This window comes from Mustela erminea, chromosome X (assembly GCF_009829155.1).
Source record: "Mustela erminea isolate mMusErm1 chromosome X, mMusErm1.Pri, whole genome shotgun sequence".
Taxonomy (NCBI): domain Eukaryota; kingdom Metazoa; phylum Chordata; class Mammalia; order Carnivora; family Mustelidae; genus Mustela; species Mustela erminea.
This window is the reverse complement of record NC_045635.1, coordinates 89,797,383-89,817,779: the sequence shown is the minus strand read 5'-3', so window position 1 is coordinate 89,817,779 and position 20,397 is coordinate 89,797,383. Positions and strand designations below refer to the sequence as shown.

The following is a 20,397-nucleotide window of genomic DNA, read 5'->3' as shown; positions in this document are numbered from 1 at the left end:
ATAGATACGCCCACAGAAGATGAACACAGACGCTCTCTCCTCCTCACACACAGTGAAACACATAGACAAACAAACAGAGGCATTCTCAGCCGCTTAGCCACGCAGAAATACACACACTCATATATGGTGACACATACATATGTATGCAAATATACTTCCTCTCAACCCAGGCTTTCATAAAGAGCTTTCTTTCTTTCTCTCATATTAATAGTCATGCTGGTTCTGAAACAGTCAAATGCCCAGTGGTAGATAAGTTGAGAGGGTATCTGTCTTGGCAGACAGAAGTGGGTGTCGAGTGGGTGAGCAGACAAATGACTGGGAGAAGGTGGTGGCTGAGTGAGAATGGGTGGGTGGATGACAGAGTGACTGAGTAGGAAGAAAGGCAAGTAATCAACTCTGATAAGATTCTAGAATATCATATTTTCCAACCTTTTAACTCTTGTTGTGACTTTCCTTTGAACATTCTCCAAGTCTCATATCTCCCTTGTCTTTGTCTAGCGATCTTTAGCTCTCTCTGTCTCAGCCTCTCTTTCCGTGTGGATGGGGTGGGGGTGAGTGAGTGTGTGTGTGTGTGTGCACGCGCACACACACACGCGTGCACACCTTACTTTCCCATAACAAAAAGCTTACTCTGGTGCCAAGTAATATTTTATAACAACAAGATCCCTGATATGTAAATGTAACTGCATTTAAGAATTATTTGTAGTAATGAATTTGTGGAAATGTAATGAAAAAAAGAAAATGTGCTTGTTTATTCCTTTCAGGAAATTCCTCTATTCCCTCTGGTTTTCATCAGCTATATTTTTGGCAGGCTATGGACATGGAAATGTGAAGACATCACTCTCAAAGAGAATTATAATAATCGCATCTGATTTATACAGATGTCACCATAGGGTTAGGCAGTTGGAAAATCCAGCAATCCAAATGAATAGGCACTTAAAATAAGGACATGCCATACATTTGCAAACACTCAGTTTTTTTTAACATTATCAGTAGTCCATGGGAGATTTTTTTTCCAGACCTCTGAAGTAGTCACAATGGCAAGACAGATTGATATGTTACAAGATGAGAGCTAAAGCAAGCGATAGACGCCAGTGGTATACTTCCCGCAGATCTGTTATAAAGATTCCATTCACTTGGATGCCTTGAGCATATACTGTGTATGCAAGGCACGAAGGAGGATACTGAAGAAATAAAAGACATTGTGCCTGGCCTCAAAGAATTCATGGGATAGTTGGGGTGTTTTAGAGTGGACCTTATGGGGTTTTAGCTGGGGACTAAAGAATGAGAAGGACTCCTAAGAGGGTCAAGAAAAGAGCACGGGTCAGAGTTAGGAGTCACCCAAAAGAAGGAGTGGTGTGTTTAGGAGACTAGTCTGGGCAGATGAAGGTAGCATGTCTGAGAGTGGTAGCAGGGTAAGACAGATGGGCAGCACACGAATCAAGTCGTACAGGATTTAGAATGTGGAGTTGAGCTCTGTCATCAATACAGACCATTGAAATGTGACCTCTTTTTATAAAGCCAACACTTACTAATGCAACAGTATCAATCTCTTTGAAGGAGAGAAACTCGTGTGCCGATGAAAACTCTTTAACATGTGAAGCATTTTTATAGAAATGCAGCAAAATATCACAAGTTAAGAATATATATTGGGATCGGGGCGCCTGGGTGGTTCAGTGGGTTAAGCCTCTGCTTTGGGCTCAGGTCAGATCTCAGGGTCCTGAGATCAAGCCCGCCTCGCCTCGGGCTCTCTGCTCGAAAGGGAGCCTGCTTCCTCCCCCACCCCACCCCACCCCACCCCCGCCCGCCTCCTCTCCGCCTACTTGTGCTCTCTTTCTGTCAAATAAATAAATAAAATCTTTTTAAAAAAAGAATATATATTGGGACTAGCTCATGGAAAGAGAAGGGACGGAGGAAATAATGGCTCTGATAGGCCTTTCTACTGTGAAGAAAATTATTCTTTGGAATTGAAGAATTAATTGAACCACTAGTGGCCTTCGGAAAGACATGTAGTTAGAATGGACAACTAAATAAGGATAATAAACCATAGTAAGTATCCCAAACCCTGTCATCCAGTTTGAGCACATGTTAAGAAGATAGGCTGGCTTCTGGTTATTCTGACCTTTCATCTTATAACATACCAGTGTGTTTATTCTTTATTGAACAAATAAATACTAGAAACCACTAATCCTACTCAGGGAGGTTAGTACAGAAAGGGTAGTTATCAAGGTCAACGGGGAAGCTCCAGAACCAAAAAGAACAAATAAACACCATTTCACTTACTGGTCGGAAAGTAAAACCCGTAAGTATATGTAGCATCCTCCTTCCCCTTCTCCTGTAGGACTGCCATGCTCCTCTCAGGGCCAGTGGAGTAAGCCCCACGCCATCTCCCCCATAGCTTCTGACAATCCGTTTTCCCCTTTCTCCCTGGGGAAGAATCTGGCAGGTTAAGGGGATAATCCTAAATGCTTTTAAATTGAAATGAACCCAAAGAAGTGAGAATACGGAGACACTAAAAATCAGACCTCCTCTCTGCTTCATGTGGAGAACTCATAGCCTTTACATTTGGAAACCAAACCAAAGTGATTCCCCACACATCCAACACACACACACACACACGCACGCACACACATACACTCACGCACACTCTCTCCCGCCCCAAAGTCCAAGATGTTCCAGACAACATAACAAACCACACGGTTGGGAATGATTCATATGTTTCCACTCTCGGTCCAAAAATGAGCCAAAAAAAAAGTTTCCACTTAATTTATAATCAGAATTTTCTGCACGTTTCCTAAAAAAATTAAAGGGGAACAATTCAAAAATCTGGCCTTTCTTTCTCCAAAGATTACTGATTAGTTACAGACCAAAGTATCTTTTGGTAAAATACTTTTGTGCTCCAACCAGCCCCGGAGACTAGGGCTATGGCTGTGTGGTGCCAAATAGCTAATCAATCATCCAGTGTTTTCGTGTTTTCGGATGTTTTCAAAAAGCTGGTGTTCTGCAGATACAGGCTTATTCTATCCAGTCTTTTGTTATCTCCATCGTACATATGGATACAGAGTTTTCTGTTTGGAGTGTTTCTCAAGGCCAATGCCTTATTATAGTTCCAACACCTGCAAATATTTGGCAGAAACTGCTCCATCCTCTCCATATCCCCCCCTTCCTGCAGCCCCACCCCCACCTCTTGCCATTACGAAGCTGTACGTTTCTACAGTATGTCCTTTCCTTGATGCTGTTAATCGTTTATCTGTGACCCATGAAATGTGCAATTGCCAGAGCATAAAGTTAAGTTGCAAATCACATTTCATGGGCAAAACTTAGGTTCAAAACAAAACGGCGGCAGGCCACAGCAGAAACGATACTTAACGTGGGGTCTAAAAGCCGAGTTCCCATTCCAATTCTGTGACTCTGACCGAATCACTTAACCTCGCCAGGTCTTAGTTTATACCACGTTACAGTGTGAGGCTTCAGCTAGAACAAGTGCAGGGCCTAGCGTGTTAGGCATCTAAGAACTGAAATCAATGAGCTTACTCCTCGCTATAGTTTTGAAGGGAATGAGAATATCACCTTGCGTGAAATCCACAGAAAAATGCTGAATTCCATACAAATTTGTAAATATTTGGTATAAATAAAAATCGAAGGCGGCACAAACCATTGTCAGCGTGACTACTTCTCAATACTGCTTGCAACAAGTTACGGGAAAGGAAAATATATCCTATTCAGAGTATTGCTACCATCGCCAACCATGAAACTTTTAGGTAAGTTACCAGGACTTGTTCAGGACATGGCAAAAGGAAAATCCCCACTTCCTTCTTGCCCTCTTTCCATCCTATCTGGGTCTTCCTTCCAGCTTGGCTTCTAGATCCAGGCCCTGTTTGGGGGTGGTCATCTTGTTAGTCATTTAAACATTTATTTTTCCTGGAATTTCTGCTAAATAGCTCCCTTCGTAAGAGCAGTTAAGCCACACAACACGGGCAGGCAACAGGAAGAAAACAATTTGCCGGAGCTGACATTTGTTAACATCAAAGTGAGGCAATAGGGTTTTATAAAATAGGCACTTAGTCTTGTGCATAAATACTATGCGGCATGACAACTTCGGAAAACTCTGTCCACGGAACACAAATTAAAGACTGGGAACTTCCAAGGCAGGGACTGCGACCAAGGGCTTCAGTCTGCAACCCACAAAAACGAGCACAGGCACAAAATCGGATACTGGATTCAAGATTTATTGCCTTCAGTTTAAAGTTTTAGTTCAGACATTGGATTATCCCTCCTGACTTCTGGTAAACTAAAATTCCTTTTTTAAATTTTTGGTCCGCTGTTCTGCTCTGGGTTTGGGTTTTTTTTTTTTTTTTTTTTTTTTGTTTGGTTTGGTTTGGTTTTGTTTTGCTTTTTAAGGCAGGCTTAGAATGAGCCCCAGTTAAGGGCTTGAGGGCAATTAGTAGCAGGCAGCCAATGCCAGGCCTTTGTTTCTTTAGCGCACTGAGCGGGCTAACACAGACTCTACTGTCCTCCACACAAATCTCCCGCCTACATAGAGACACACTCAGACACCTCCACAGAGACACGCCCAGCTTTCCCATTGCTCTCCCCATAGCTGTGCATATCAGCACATATGCTAATTATAGTACACCTACACAGGTACTCACATACTTAAAAGAAGAGGTGGAAAGATCATGACAAAGATATGTAGTGTGCGATGTATCACTGACAGAGGAGAGAGGGACTCGTTTCCCTGGATGGGCTACTGGAGTGGCACATAGGGCCAAGGGCTTAACTCATCCAGACCAGAACTGGCCAGAGGTGAAGGAATGAAAGCAGGTTTATGCAACTGACAAAACAGGTTCCAGTGAGAGCTTGCAAGTGGGTAGGCTATTCCTCACGAGAGCGCCTTGGGAGTTAATGGACTTGTCACCTAGGCAAGGTGGCCCTAGCTTTGTTAGGGAAGTCACTAACTGTACGGCTACGTATAAAAGAGACCAAGCTGTAAGGGATATTTCCCAGATCCCTTACCTTGAGTTTCTCAAATCGGTCATTCAGGGACGCGACCTGATGGTCTCGGTGACGTCCCACCAGTTTGCATAAGGCACAAATCAATTGGTCATCGGAAACACAATACATGTTCACTTTCTCATTCTCATGGTCCAGGCAGGTGATCCCTCGGAGATGCGTGTCGGGCACTGGTTCCACCAGGCGGTGGCTGGTGAAAGGTTTCTTGTTGGGGTGTGTGGCCCGCAGGCAACGGTCACAGTAGGAGACCTCACAGGTGATGCATGTTTTCACTGCATCCCTTGGCGGGTCCTGCTCGCAGAACTGGCAAGCAATTCGCTCACTCGACATGGCCGTGCTGGGCCTATAAGTCCTCTCCCGGCGGCTCTCACTTGGGGAATTGGGCCCACTGACGGAAGCCTTCTGGAAGCGATCGATGATGTTCTGCAAAGTCACATTCCTCTTGAGGCCGTCCAGGCCCCGGTGGTTCAGCGAGATAACATACCTGCACGTAGGACACTGGAAAGCAGTAATGGGTTCAATGGATTCACCAGAGCTGCAGCTCGAGACCAGGATGCGGTGGGCACAGCTGAAGCAGAGGCTGTGGGCACAGGGGAGCAGCAGGGGGTCCTCGAACAACTCCAGGCAGATTGGACAGGTCAATTCGGACTCCAGTGTTTCCATCTTTAGTGAAAATAATCCTGCTGGGGCATTAAGAACCACAGAGGCTGGGCTTTCACCTGCAAGGAATACAAAGCAGGAGTCACTAAGCGTCTCCAAAGGAAACGTGGATAGAGCGTTGGTTCCACGCTCACCAGCGGTGACTCGGCGCGCTGGATTCCCCGAGCGATGCTGGAGCAAGAGGAAAGCCAGCTGGAAATTAATCAAAAAGCCTTTTGCCCCCTGCTTCAAGCCTTGCTTTCGACAAATGCCCGAGTTTAGGCTTCTGTGCTAATAAATAGAACTGTGTGGCCACCTCTGAATCCTGGTTGACTGGTTAAGACTACTTTCCAGCTCACAATATCGGCGCGGGGCCATCCCTCACATATCATCCACTGGCATCTCTGGTCCTGGACTATGATGAGCCTGAGGCCTTGCGAAATTCTCCATCCCCATTTTCCAGTACCGTTCTGTATTTTATGTCAAGCAAGCTTTGCACCCCGTCAAGGTCAATGAGAAGGGACTGTGACTTTGCAACTTACTCATCAGTAGCTGCGGATCAATAATGAAGATGCATTATCTTGTGGTTTTGGCTGGGTTTTATTAGTACACACCCACTGAGCGGGCACAGGCCTGCTACAAAGCGCACCTCCCTATGTGTGTTTTCAGACATCCTAAAACGTAACAAGATGCAAACCAACACCCAGATACAAATTAGCAAGGCGAGGGGCCAGAAATTTTCAGATCTGGTAACTTTCACTTTGGTAGGTGCCACCAGAGAGTAAAAGAAGTCACCCAGTTAACATGAAACTAATCTCTTGGTCAATCTCTCTCTTCTTCCACAGACATTCCTGAGCTGAACATAATAGATACTGCCAGGGGTCCTCCGTTAATTAAAATCAACACACAGAAATGTTCTAAGCTAGACCTAACTGGGGAAAAATATGTCTTAACAACAGAAAATGTTAATCCTATTTATAGAAAAGAGAAAAAGCTGTCTTTGGCTTTTGAATAACTTTTGTTCATCAGCTCACTATCATTGGAGACCCTCACCAAGGCCTAAAATTTCAATTCTGCCACTAAGTATAACAGATCCATCTTTAAAAGCTGTTTCTAAATCAAACCTTTAAGCGTGCACTAAACTAACTAGCTATCTAATGGAAATCTATAGGAAAGCAGGCTGTAAAAGTAGAGTCTTTTTTCTTTTTTTTTTCTTTTTTTTTAAAGATTTTATTTATTTATTTGATAGAGAGAGATCACAAGTAAGCAGAGAGGCAGGCAGAGAGAGAGAGAGGAGGAAGAAGGCTCCCCGCTGAGCAGAGAGCCCGATGCGGGACTCGATCCCAGGACCCTGAGATCATGACCTGAGCCGAAGGCAGCGGCTTAACCCACTGAGCCACCCAGGCACCCCAAGAATCTTTTTTCTAAAACAGCCACTCTCGGTTTGGTAAGTTCAGACGTTTGTATGACCACTTTCGTTCAAACATGAGACATGTGGTCAGTCTTAGTTTATGATTTACAAGGGCTTCTAAATTGTTGGCTGGCCATATGTGACTTATAGTCTCTATCAGCACTCACCTATAGAGAGGAAAAGGTAAAACAATTACAATATGCATATATCACAGAATCTTAAAATTGGAAGAGACTCTGGAGTTGATGGATTCCAACTTTTGCTCCAGGCAGGAATATGCCCTTTGATAGCTCCACTGCTCAAATTCAACATGTCCATAAATGGACTTGCTATTTATGTGACCCCTCCACCCACCCCTCCATCCCCACCACAAAAACCCCAAACACTTGCTCTTCTTCCAGTCTTCCCTATCAGGTGAATATCAGCATCTATGCCTACAAACCTAGGAGTTCGCGCATTGACATGTTTATCGCCACAGCCATTGATGGCTTCCAGAACATTCTCTTTTATTTCCTTTACAGATCTGTGTCTCCAGCTAACTCTCCATGCTCCTTGAGGGCATCAACTATTTCATATTTTTATTCTGAGCATGGTGCCTCAGACATACATAGTTATTCAGTAATTATTAAACGAAGGATCCCTTAAAGTAGAAGTCGGAAGAAGGGACCTAGCATTTATTGAGCACCTCCGGTATTCTGAGTACTGTTAAGCCCTTTACACACATCACTTCAATAAATTCTGTCAGGAAGCCTGTGAGGAAGGAACTACCATACCCATATTACAGTTAGGAAATTGGGGCTCAGGATTGCTAGTAAATCAACCAGGAACATACATACCCAGCACACTGGGTCAGTCTGATGCCAGTGCTTGTGCTCTTTCCCCTACACCTTTCTTTCAACCATCTCACCTCCTTCACTGAAGTTCATCTTGACTATTTGCAAGTGGGTTTCTAAACAGCATGTCTCTGCTTCTATTTTTGTCTTTCTGTGTCCTCCTGAGTTTCTCTGAAACCTCCTCTCATTCCGAGTCCCTTCCAGGATCCTATCTTTTTCTTCTAGGCCCAACTCCACCTCACACTGCATTTATTTACTCTCTCTTCCAGAGCTAGAAGTCTGCATTCTTCAATGTCTTTGTTGGGAGCTACCTGGGAGAGCTGAGGAAGGCTTCCCTCCAAAATGACAGATGGTCAGGAGCATTGCTGAAAGACCTCTACGTGCTGAAACCTGTAGAAAAACAATTAGAGCATTTGTGGTACTCTTCTAAATCTTAGGAGGGCGCCATACAAATTCTTCTGTACAAGAGGAAAAGCTCTCCCAAGTTTCCCTGAAACCGTAAATACTGTTCTGCAGTAAGTGGGACACTTGAACCTCGCTATGAAATTAAGCTTGGCAAAGTTTGCTATAGGTCAGCATTGCCTCAAATAAGGTCAAGAGAGGACTTTTAACCACGGATTTCTGAACCTCCTAGAACTGTCTGAAGAATGTCGTGTGTTTGTCCTATATGCATTCTCATGGGAAGAGGGTTGTCCACAGCATTCAAAATGTTCTCAGAAGAGTCCTTGACAGAAAAAAGTCAAACATCAGTGCTCTGAAATAATCCACCTTAACTGATTTCAGCTCTATAAAGAATAATATAAGATGGTTACAATCTGTTGCTCATGGTAAGTCACTTTTCTATACTATTTCTATTCTGTTCTGTTTCATCATCATCTAGCAATGGCAGTAGCTGAGACTGGGGAACTGAATCTTTTTTTTTCAGCTTCTTCAAACATCTGTTCATCTCATCTCCCATTTATGAGGCCACCTTGTTCTGGCCACTCCTAATATTTCAACATCCTTTCAACTATTTCCCTTTTACACTACTTCCCTGATTATTGAAGCACTTTTCCCCCTTCAAATTTATCTGACATGTACTCTGTGCCAGGTCCTAAATAATATCCTTTACGGGCATTATCTCATTTCATTTTCACAACGACCCTCTAAAAGGTAGGTAGTATAATTACCCCCCCAAATAATAATAACCTGTCCCAGATCACATTTATTTGCAAGTAGCAGAGCTAAGATTCAAACCCAGAATAAGACTGAGAGTCCAGAAATAAACTGATATACACATATGTTTATGGGCAAGTAAGTTTTGACAAGGATTCCAAGTCCACTCAGTGAGGAAAGAACAATCTTTTCAACAAATGGTATTACAACTGCATATCTACACACACAAAAAAGAAAAAGGTGATGAAGTTAGACACCCCCCCACATACCATATACAAAAAATTGTCTCAAAATAAATAAACAACTTAAGTGAAAGTGCAAAAACTACAAAATCTCGGAAGGGAACATAGGTGTAAATCTTTGTGAACTTAGATTAGACAAGTGTTTCTTTTCCTTCTTTTTAAAAGAACACAAGCAGGGGGAGTGGGATAGAGAAAAGCAGGCTTCCTGCTGAGCAGGGAACCTGATGCAAGTCTTGATCCCAGGACACTGGGATCATGACCCAAACCGAAGGCAGACTTAATGACTGAGCCACCCAGGTGCTTGTAGGCAAGGGTTTCTTACATTGCACTAAATGCACAAGCAACCAAAGAAAAAATAGATAAACTGAACTTTATCAAAATTTAAAACTTTGTGCTTCAAATGACATCAAGAAAGTGAAAAGACTACTTACAGAATGGGAAAAAATAATTTCAAGTCACAGATATGATACAGGTCCAGTATCTAGAAATACACAGAACTCTTAAAAATCCACAGTAAAAAAGACTCCCCCCAAAAATGGGCAAAGGATCTGAAGAGACATTTCTCCAAAGATGATATACAAATAAAGGATCAGTAAGCATATGAAAAGATACACAACACCATTAGCCATTAAGGAAAGCCAAATCAAAACCACACTGGAACACCACTTCGTACTCACTGGGATGGCTATATTACTACTTCACACCTACTAGGATGACTGTAATTTTAAAAAATAGCAAATATCAGCGAGGATCTGGAAAAACTGGAACCCTCAGACACTGCTGGTGGGAATGTAACATGGTGCATTTGCCTTGGGAAATAATCTGGCAATTCCTCGGATGGTTAAATGTGGAGTTAGCATATGATCCAGAAGAACTGAAGATGTGCTCACTCAAAAACTTGTACACAGATGTTCATAGCAGCATCATTCATAATAGCCAAATGGTAGGAATAACCCAAATGTCTGTCAACTGATGAATAAACAAATATGGTACATCCATCCAATGGAATATTATTCATCAAGAGAAACTAATAAAGTATTGATCCATACCACAACATGGAAGGAGCCAGTCACAGAAGGCCAAAAGTTGTATGATTCTTTTAATATGAAATGCTCAGAATAGGCAAAACCATAAGAACATAAAGTAGATTAGTGGTTGCCAAGGTTGGGGAGAGGGAGGGAAAGGTGGTGACTGCTAATGGGTACAGAGTTTCTTTGGGGGATGACAAAGAAAATGTTCAGGAATCAGTGTGATTGTTGCACAGCTTTGTGAATATACTAAAATCCACCAAATTGTACACTTTAAAACAGTGAATATTATGATACATGAATTACATCTGAATTTTTTTTTAAAAGACTCAAACCCAGGTCTGACCCTGGAGTGTAAACAATTCACCACTATACTATACTGCCATCTATGTAACTATGTAGTCATTCTAAACCTTACTGGATTACTTCTTTCTATTGTTTTTCTAGGTCAGTGAGTCCCTGTCTAGGTTTTCCAACACCCTAGAATACCTCTAATGATCAATGGTTGTCAGAAAGTTCTCAGTTGCCAATTTGTATTCATTTAAAAACCACAAAGCTTGCCTGGGGTGGCTCAATCAGTTGGGCATCTGACTCTTGGTTTCAGCTTGGGTCATGATCTCAGGGTCCTGGCCTCCAGCCCCTAGTAGGGCTCCGCTCTCGGTGCAGAGTCTGCTTGGGATTCTCTCTCTCTCTCCCTCTCCCTCTGCCCCTTACCTTGATATCGCTCTCTCTCTCTCTCTCTAAAACAAATAAAATCTCTAAAAGTGAAATAAAATAAAAACCACAAGACTCCTTAAAAAAAATGCCTGGCTCCTATATCACTAAATACTTTTAGGAAAGATAGAGGGAAGCAGTATGACAAAAATGAAACAGTGGCAAAGTGTCGCAACTTCCAGAAGTCTGTGAATCACTGATCTCTGCAAAATTAGAGCGTGCTAAAGATAAAGACACGATGTGAACCCGATAGAGTGCCACCCGATAACAGGTAATCAGGAAGCTTTTGCCAGAAAACACTATGGTTTGTCACAAAAATGCACTGATGAAATGCTTGGGAGGGCAGACCAATTGCCATGTTAAGAAACAAATGCCCACATCTGAAGACACTGATCTGTTCCCTTCTTTATCATTTAGTATGTTTATGCATTTGCCCTTGCTGGACTTTATAACTGTTTCTGCCTGCCTTATCTTCACTTTGCACCCCCTTCAGGTGGAGACCCCTAAAAAACAGAGGTTGATGAGACAGAACGATAAGAAGCTATCAGAAGGCTGTGTGAGTGAGTGGAAATACAAAAGAGGAGCTTCCATGCAGGTGGTTAAGATAAAAATAATGCATTCTACACCTACAAAATGAAAGATTGATTTCACCATTGCCCTCCAAATCCAGCATGCCGTCAACTCCGATCACCGAGAAAGGCTGTGATCTGCACTTGCCAGAATTCTATTATTTCAAATGTTATTTGAACATAATTAAATGCTCCTGTATTTCAGCAGTTTAGATTCGGTCTAGTTTTCATCTCCCAGGTCTGCAGAGCGTGGCCCTGGGCTCTCACTACCTCCCTAAGGAGCCATGGTTCCCTCCCACCCCACAAACACACATCCCCTTCTTCTTCACAGAAAAACCCGAGAGTGTGAAACCAAGCCTGACCTCTGGGCTGTAGAATGAGAATTGAGCTGAGCTGCAGAACTTGTTTTAAAAACAAATTAATGGAAAATAAACATTCTTCAGGATATTAACATGAATGTCCCATGAGCTTTTCCTTAAAACACTACAAACCCATCTCCCTGCCTTGGGGGATGAGAGAATGAGTCCCAGCTTAATCTGATGTTTCCCTAACTGTAAATGTCATACAAGTTGAACTAGAATCACCACACGATCTCTTTAAGATGCTTTCCAGTTCTGATATCCGATTACTATAGAGCTCTTGCTCTCTGTCCCCACATAGGAATGACACGGAGGCTTTATTGAACACTAGCTGCTCAAAACACAAATCTTATTTATTGGTGTGACAAGAAAGGCTGACCAGTGAAGGGCATCATCGTGAAAGGAACAAAACGCTTTACTTTCCTGTGGCTACACCCAGATGCTGAAGGACAGCGGCTGGTTTTGCCCGTTGTACCTCAAGGAACATATAATGGGTGTTCCTGGAGGACAACAGAGGGGGGGAGGAGTACAGGGGTGGGGTGGGGGAGTACAAACTAACGAGAACACCTTTTGGAACTGAAAAGGAAGACAACCAAATCCTGGAATGCTCTTAGTAGGAAAGGACCCCCCTGAAGCTGGGGGTGGGGGGAAGGAGCATTTGGGATCACAAAAGGCAACAAATGCATAGAATTCTCACCCTAAAAGGACATGGACTAAAAACAGAAACCCAGGAAAAAAGAGGCTAGGTGGTCAGTAAGCATAACTAATAATAGCCATCTTACATTTGTGTACCATGTGATAGTTTCAAAATGGTTCCAAAGCCATTATCTCACTGGATCCTCAAAACAGGGCCTGGTTATAGCCTGACTCTAAGCTGAATTAGCTGAGTGATCCTAGGTAATACATTTAAAGTGACTGGGCCACAGCCTCCTTATCTGTAGATTGAAAAACACTGGCCTTTCCCCAGCTCACAGGCTCTTATGAGGAGCGCATGAAGATAAAATAAAATTATTAACTTGCTTTACAAATAGGGAGACATTCTCATCATTCACTCACAGACGGACAGATACAAAGCGAGTTATTGAGGAAAGCAGCAAATGTTTGGAAATTCGTTCCCAAACATTTGGAAATTTGTTCCCAAACATGCGGTTGGTATGACGGAGAAGAGTCACACTGCCCTGAAAGTTTTCTGGAGGACCATGTGTCTGTGGTCTTTCTTATGCTCATATGTCTCCCCTATTAGACTGGAGTCTCCCCAAAGGGAAGAACTGTCTGTCTTTTTTTCAGCTTTTATCACGCACAAGTAGAGCTGAGAACTGGAGGTTGATGACTGACTGACAGAGAGCACCAGTGCCAGTTTCTGTCCAAAAGATCATTAAAGCCTACTTAATATTTTATAGCATGTGGATTTAACGGTGTTTTCTTTACAATAATTAGCTCCTAAAGCCAACCATTGGCCATTTTGTATAATAGAGTCACCATAAACATTACAGTGAATATCACAATAGCAGAACAGAAAGTCCTACGTTGGCTACAAAGGCAAAAGACTAATCTCAGGAACCAAGAGGAGTATTTGCCAAGGTAACCCAGGAAAACTGACAGGACTCCTAAGTACAATTCATAACACCTTTATCTTCATGCAGAACACACCAGCAGTCACAACGTTGAACAAATGGAGAATCAACTTAATCTACCTCATGCTAGCAGTCCAGCTTTCCATCTGTTCTAGGACTGCTTTTCCCAAGCTCTCTTACCCCGAGCAATGTCTGTAAATGTTTAAATGTTCAGGGACACACCTGGATGGGCAGCCCTCCCCACTCCTACAGAATAAAATTGGCAATAAGTGTATGTAGGACATACTGTTGAATGTTAGGCTGAGAGCACCCCAAGTTCAGGTCAGAGACAAGGGACAGAGAACAGAAGCCTATTTGAAATCAAGCTTCTGCTCCCTGGGGAATCACATGGAGCCTAGCAACACCAAACAAAGGGCTATAGACAAAGCAATTGAGGATTCCGGACCGTAAACCATTTTTCTATCTCTAGGCTGTATACATTCACACATGTTGCCGTCCTACATTAGCATCGTCTCCCAGGCCAGACATCATGCTCCTAACCGGGCGAATTGTAAATCCTGCAATTTTTGGTTTCAGGACGATTTGAGTTTACATAATGAGTTTGTTACCAGATCATTTGGTCTCTGTTAGAGAAAAGATCCAAAGACTGGAGGCGCTGTTCATCAACCAGAGGAGTCTGACCTGCAGGAAAGAGGCTGAGACAAAGCCCGAGGTCAACCAGTCAGAGCTCTGCGGGGAGACAAGAACCCAGGTAGGACAAGTCTTACTAATGATACTTCGCTAACCCACTTAGACTGAACCAACACCCTAGCGTGCACTCAGGTGAACCCTGCGTGAAGAAGGGAGTGGCGGGGTGTTGGAACATTGCTCAAAACCCCTCCACCACCCACACTGTAACCCATCTAGCAGCCTGAGCAGCTCACGGGATTTCTAAGGGAAATGCAGGAGCTGGGAGATGGACTATCGAAAAGATTATGTCTGCCTATGGTCATGGAGAAGGGAAAGATGGAAAAAGAGAAACGGTGGGAAAAGCCACCAACCTCTGGGGCCGACAGAAGACCCATCTGAGCAGAGTTTTCATTCATGGAAATGGAAAAACATATTGATCCTTGGGAGAGAGGGGAAATGAAAAGGGGACCAGCAAGCAGTCTGCACAGGAAGGATGACGGGAGCTGGAATTTCTCGTCTCAGCACCACTCATCCAGTCTTCTCACTTGTTAGCATGATCCATTGTGCCAGCTGAGAAACACTTTTCTAGTCTCTGCTCTATACTGGGTGGTGATGAACCCAGTGGCTTTTGAGAGACCTGAAGTACAGAGATTACAGTAATGCCACCTGGGTACCAGTGTTGCAGTCATCAAAAATTGGACAACGGGCAACTCTCCTGAACTGTCGTACATCCAGGATCGACCCGTTCCACATCCTATTTTGACGATGCAATGCTCTAAGTCAAGTTCGCCAGCTGAAGTAAGGAGGCGTTTCACAAACACAGTGCCTCGTTTTCCCCTTTGCACAGAAAGACCAAAACAAACAAACAAACGCTGAATGGAAATGGAGCACCCCCTGGCCTCTTCTAGCAGTGGAGTCACATAGCCTAACAGCGAGGGAGTTGCCAAGATCCATAAAGACTGGATGACAGACACGCAAGAGGCCAAGCAGGTGCCTCTGGAAATGGCCATTCAAGACACATTCTGTGCCTCAGCCCTGCCCTCACATCCTGTTTAGGGCTCTGTACCCTGGCTGGGAAAGAGAGAATCTGAGTGCTAAGAGACAGAGTGCGAAGAGGACATTCTTTCCTCTTCACCAAGCCAATGAGGTTTGCTGAGTGGTAAAGACCTACTCCTTCTGCAGTTTTCTTCTCAACTGTCATGGTGTCAGCAGGTTTTATGGGAGGAGGGATGAGGGAAGAGACGGGCGCACTACGTAGAGCAATTTTTGGATGCAATTATGAGACTCCAGTGGCTTTAGGATCTGCAAGTTGGAGCAAGTTGCCCTGCACTTAGAGGAGGGATTAACTAAACCAATTTCATCTAAATCAATTTGCACTGTTCAGATGATATATTCATGAAGCAACCCAGTCACCCTGATTTGTTGCAGTGCTTCCCAAGGGTGACCTTGCAAGGTAGAACATGCTAGATGACAAGTCTGGTGGTCATGAAAGAGGGAGGGAAACAATCGCGCCTTCATGTCCCTAGCCTCTCCCCCTGCCTTGCTCCTCCCTGTCCTACTCCTGGAGCTGCAAGTAAGGAAGCAGGCCTCAAATAAGCAGGAGGGCCAAAATTCTAGGCCAAGACTGGGGCCTCAGCCCACACAGCAGGGAACTCTGCACATTGTAGGTGCTTAATAAATATTGTTGACTCACGTTGCTAGATGCTAATCATGCTTATATTGCCATGCCTAAAATTATTTGTGCTGCTTTTCAGTAGAAATTAACTAACTGCCCCCATATAGCCTAAAAATGGGTGAGGTTATGTTTTCAAATGAGTCTGACTCAGACTGTTAGGTTAGAGTACATTAGATATGATTTGAGTCTCAACTTAAAATAATCACTCTGCATGCCTAGTTTTATGCATGTTTTCATTCAGTTGTACAGGCATTAGGAGCAACGACAACAAAAAAGGAGTCCTGAGTATGGTGACAGATTTGGCTCCCGGGAGAGGGGGGCTCTAATAATGGAAAGTTAAGTTTTCCAGTAAACTAGGGTTCCTCCTTACATCCAGTCAATCTATTATCCCAATAAAAGGTAAATGAAGTACTTTATTTGAAAAGCATAATGCTGAGGGTTTATAGAACCCTTTCATCTTCAAAGGACCAAGCCAAGACTCACAATACCCAGCACACAATATTATGCCTTTTACACAAGTGCATCAACTATGAAAGAAAGGTCATAGGGATGTCCTAAGGCCATAAAGCCAATGTAACATCAGATTTGGGATAAATTCTCTTATCGTCCTGACTCCTAGACCTGTATTTCAACCACATAAATCAAGTCGTGAGGAACAACCAGGAAAAATCTAATTCACATTATATATCTGTATTAAGTTAATCGATTGGGCAGGAATATATAAAAATAGCCAAGACTGTCTCCCCCTTAGGGCAATTAGTATGAGTGGAAAGGGGTGAAAAGGGGGACCTGAGGGTTGGGGTAATCAGCTGGGGTTAAGCCAGAAGGAGGGGAGGGAAGCTCCCTATTCCGCATTCCCCTTCTATTGGAACATGGCCAGAGAAGTGATTAGAGTACTGGGAGGGAACAGAATAGGGTTAAAGGCAGTCCTTTATGGCTCAACTCCAGAACCCAAGGAAATCAACCCACACACATTACTTGTCTATTTACACAGTCTCCATATATTCCTGTATAGGGCTCCTCCTCGCCAACACACAACCATCACTATCCACTAGCCCCACACTCAGAAATCCTCAAAAAGGCAAACGGGTTGAGAAGCAAGAGGCTGCAGAGTTGGGCGGCAGGCAGAGTACACAGGTTGGTGGGGGGCAATACGGGGGACAGATGGGTTCTGGTGGGCCATCTGAGTGGGCAGGTAGGTGTGTGACGACTCAGGAAGAAGGCAAGTAAGCTGAGCGCGAAGGCGGGTAGGGGAGTGTGCAAGAGAGAAAGTGAAGAAACTAAGGACACCAGGATCCCAATTTCCTGCTCTGCGAAACCAAAACACACACACATACACACAACAACAACAACAACGCCTCTAAGAAATAACGCTCTACAAAGTACTAAGTAACCTAAACCTTATCGTCGCTAAAAATGTTTCTGTAAATCCACTCCGCCGTTATTTACTTAATTCTTACGAGCCAGGAATGGAAAAACCCCACCTCTGCCCTGTTCAGTCGCAGTCTGTCCACCGGACATATGTAAGTTTTCCCTCTCCCCCACCGGGCCGCTTTCACAGCTAGGCCAGAAATAGGGAACCACCCAGACTGAGACTGGAGGATCGCTTCCCTGGCAGAAAAGGGATTAAGTTTCTTCGGGCCTCCCCGCTGGCAGGGTGTCCACAGCATCTCCCGGCTGCTGCAGCGGCCGCCGCGAGGCGGAGGGCCGGCGGAGGGGCACCGCCCGGACCGCGGGGGCTGCGGGCCGCCGGAGCGTGGGAAGGCGGCGGTGCCCTTTCCCAGACTCGCGCCCCGGCGCCGGGGGAGCGGCCCCACTGCCCTGCGCCGGGCCGGTCTGGGCGCTGGAGGCCTCGGGCCGCCCCCGCCCCGAACCCCGGAGTGCAAACTCTGTCCCAAGAGGGCAGCGACCGGCGCCCGAGCCAGGCTGGGGATGGCCCCCGCGGCCCCCGCCCCGCCGCCGCCGCCGCCACCACCACCTGGAGCCTCGCGGGCCCCGTCACCCCGCCCCTCCGAGCCCCGGAGCCCTTGGCCCGCGCCGGGCCCCGGCGGCACCTGAGAGGCGGCCAGAGCTGAAGCCGGAGCCCGGGCCGTGCCTCACGCGGGCAGTGGCGCTCTGCTCCCGCGGCCGCGACGAGGGGGCGCGTTTTACCCATAGCGTTCTGGGGTGCCAGCCATCTCCTCGGCGCGCCCGAGGACGCCCGGCGCTCGCCTGCCTCCGCCGGGAGCTGGCTCGGGCTCCGGCGCCAGCTCCTGGGGCCGCCGCGCCGCCGCCGCTGCTGCTCTAGGCCGCCGCCCGCCTTCGCCGCCGCCGCGGCGCAGCAGCCGGGATCCGCCCGCCCGCGCGCCCCGCCAGGGACAGCACGGCGGCTGCGACGCTACCGCAGCTGGGTCTCCCGAGCCAAACTTAAAGAGTTTTCGCCCTTTAGTCCAGGGGCAGCACCATGACACCGCGGCAGCACCACACTGTCATTTCCGCCGCCGCAGAGGAAAAAAAAAAAAAAAAAGGCGATCCCTACGAAAAGGGGGGTGGGGGGCAAACAGGACTGGAGCTGGCGCCCCGAGGGACCACTGGGAAGGGTCTCCGGCAACAGGGGCGCTCGGCCACCTTCCCGGGCTCACCTTCCGCCGCCCCCGCGGCTCCCAGCTCCCCCAGCCCCTCCCGCGGAGGCGCGTTTACATGTTTTCTCCCTTGGCTGGAGTGACCGGAGAAACCTGAGCAAGCAAAGGCAGCGGGTGGGTGGGGTTCGGGTTACTACTGTACCTACCAGCTGATTCCAGCAGCCTTTTCTCCAGCGCCCTGTCATCTTGAAGGAAGACACGCCGAAAGGGGCCCGAGCTGGCGTGTGTGTGTGCGCGCAAAAGAGAGAGAGAGAGCGAGATCGAGCGAGCGCAGAATGTGTGTGAAATGCTGAAGGAAGACTATGGCCAAACTCTTCTCCCACCCGCCAGCCCCCTGGTCCCACAAGCCACCAGGCTAGAACAAGGAAAAGGCCGTTGCAACCGGCAACGAGAAGAGAGTGCCTGGGTCCACCGCACTGGTCCTCAGATGAAGCTTCTTTAATGCAAAGTTAACTACAGAGTAAAACAAAAATAGTGGAGGAGACAGAAAAGGGCAGACAATTGAAGGAAACCCAACCCCTCTTTCTTTTTACAAAGGGAGAATGCCTGTGCTTTATTGGCCTTGGGCAGAAGTTGTGGGGATGGATTAAAGCCACCAAAATTTAAAAAAAAAAGAAAGAAAGAAAGAAAGAAAAAGAAAAGAAACACAAGAAAGTAGTGTTTCGTTTGCATATCCAAATCCTTGATAGGCAAAACAAGAAGGTGCTTAAAGAGGACAAAGGGGCAGATGCCAGCTATCCAGGTATGATGTCCCTAATAAGCTAATTGGTCCATCAGGAACCCAGAAGCCTCATTGGTCTGGAGTCAGCCTGTCAGCTGACCTGTCATTGGCTCAGAGACCACCACTCCACTCACAAAGAGGATGGGAGACGAAAGAAGGACGATGCCCCTGAGGAGATTCCGCACCTAATATGGGATAAAGGGGGGAGATGAAGGGGGAAAACGAGAGAACATGAAGGAAACACCTCCCCTCACCACCACACACACACATAAGCCTCCCATTACTGTGTATGGGAAGGAGTCCAAAAAAATTAAGGTAGCTCTGGGAGTAACCCATCAGGGAACCAATAGTAATTAGCCAACACCCCTGTTAAACAATGTGCTAGAGAGCACTGAGGTGGAAACGAAGACAAAAATCACAACCAGGCTATCCTGATGAAAGTCTGACCCTAAAAGAAATAAAAGTTAATGAGTCACACAAAAACACAGGCAAATGAAAGCAGAAATAGACAAGTAGGACTACATCAAACTTAAAAACTCCTGCATGGCAGAAAAATTAACCATGAAAAGATGCAAATGGGGAGAGACTGTTGGCAAACCATATGTCTGATAAGAGGTTAGTATCCAAAATATATAAAGAGCTCTCACAACCCAATAACAAAACAAATTACCCAACCAAAAAACAGGCAAAGGACTTGAATAGACATTTCTTCCAAGGAGATAGACAAATGGCCAAGCATTTGAAAAGATGCGAAATATCACTAATCATCAGCAAATTGCCAATCAGAACCACAATGAGGTATCACCTCACACCAGTTAGGATGGCTATTATTTTAAAAACAACCCAACAAACAGAAAGAAAAAGTGTTGGCGAGGATCTAGAGAAACTGGAGCCCTTGTACACTGTTGCTGGGAGTGTGAAATGGTACAACTGCTCCGGAAAACAGTATGGAAGTTCCTCAAAAAATTAAAAATAGACCTACCATATGATCCAGCAATCCCTCTTCTGGAACTATAGCCAAAAGAGTTGAAAGCAAAATCTCAAAGACAGATTTGCACCCTCACCTTCATTGCAGCACTCCTAACATGAGACGCAAGGTCGGAGCAACCTACATGCCCGGGGGCAGATTAAAGTATAAGGAAAATGAGGCATATACATCCAGTACAACGAGGCA

General features: G+C 45.4%; 1 protein-coding gene across 5 annotated transcripts in view; it reads right to left on the bottom strand.

Annotated features, from left to right (window-relative positions):
* The window catches only part of MID2 (midline 2), a 93,773-nt gene extending 74,804 nt beyond the window's left edge, over window positions 1–18,969 (bottom strand). For 2 of the 5 annotated variants that reach the window (XM_032329796.1, XM_032329798.1), the window contains exons 1-2: window positions 18,033–18,496; window positions 5,017–5,732 (exon numbers count right to left, since the gene is read on the bottom strand). In XM_032329796.1, coding sequence (XP_032185687.1) covers window positions 5,017–5,732; window positions 18,033–18,036 — 720 coding nt within the window. In that variant the 5' untranslated portion in view covers window positions 18,037–18,496. The other 3 variants (XM_032329797.1, XM_032329799.1, XM_032329800.1) reach the window with 3 other exon arrangements.
* Window positions 18,970–20,397: the final 1,428 nt, after the last annotated feature.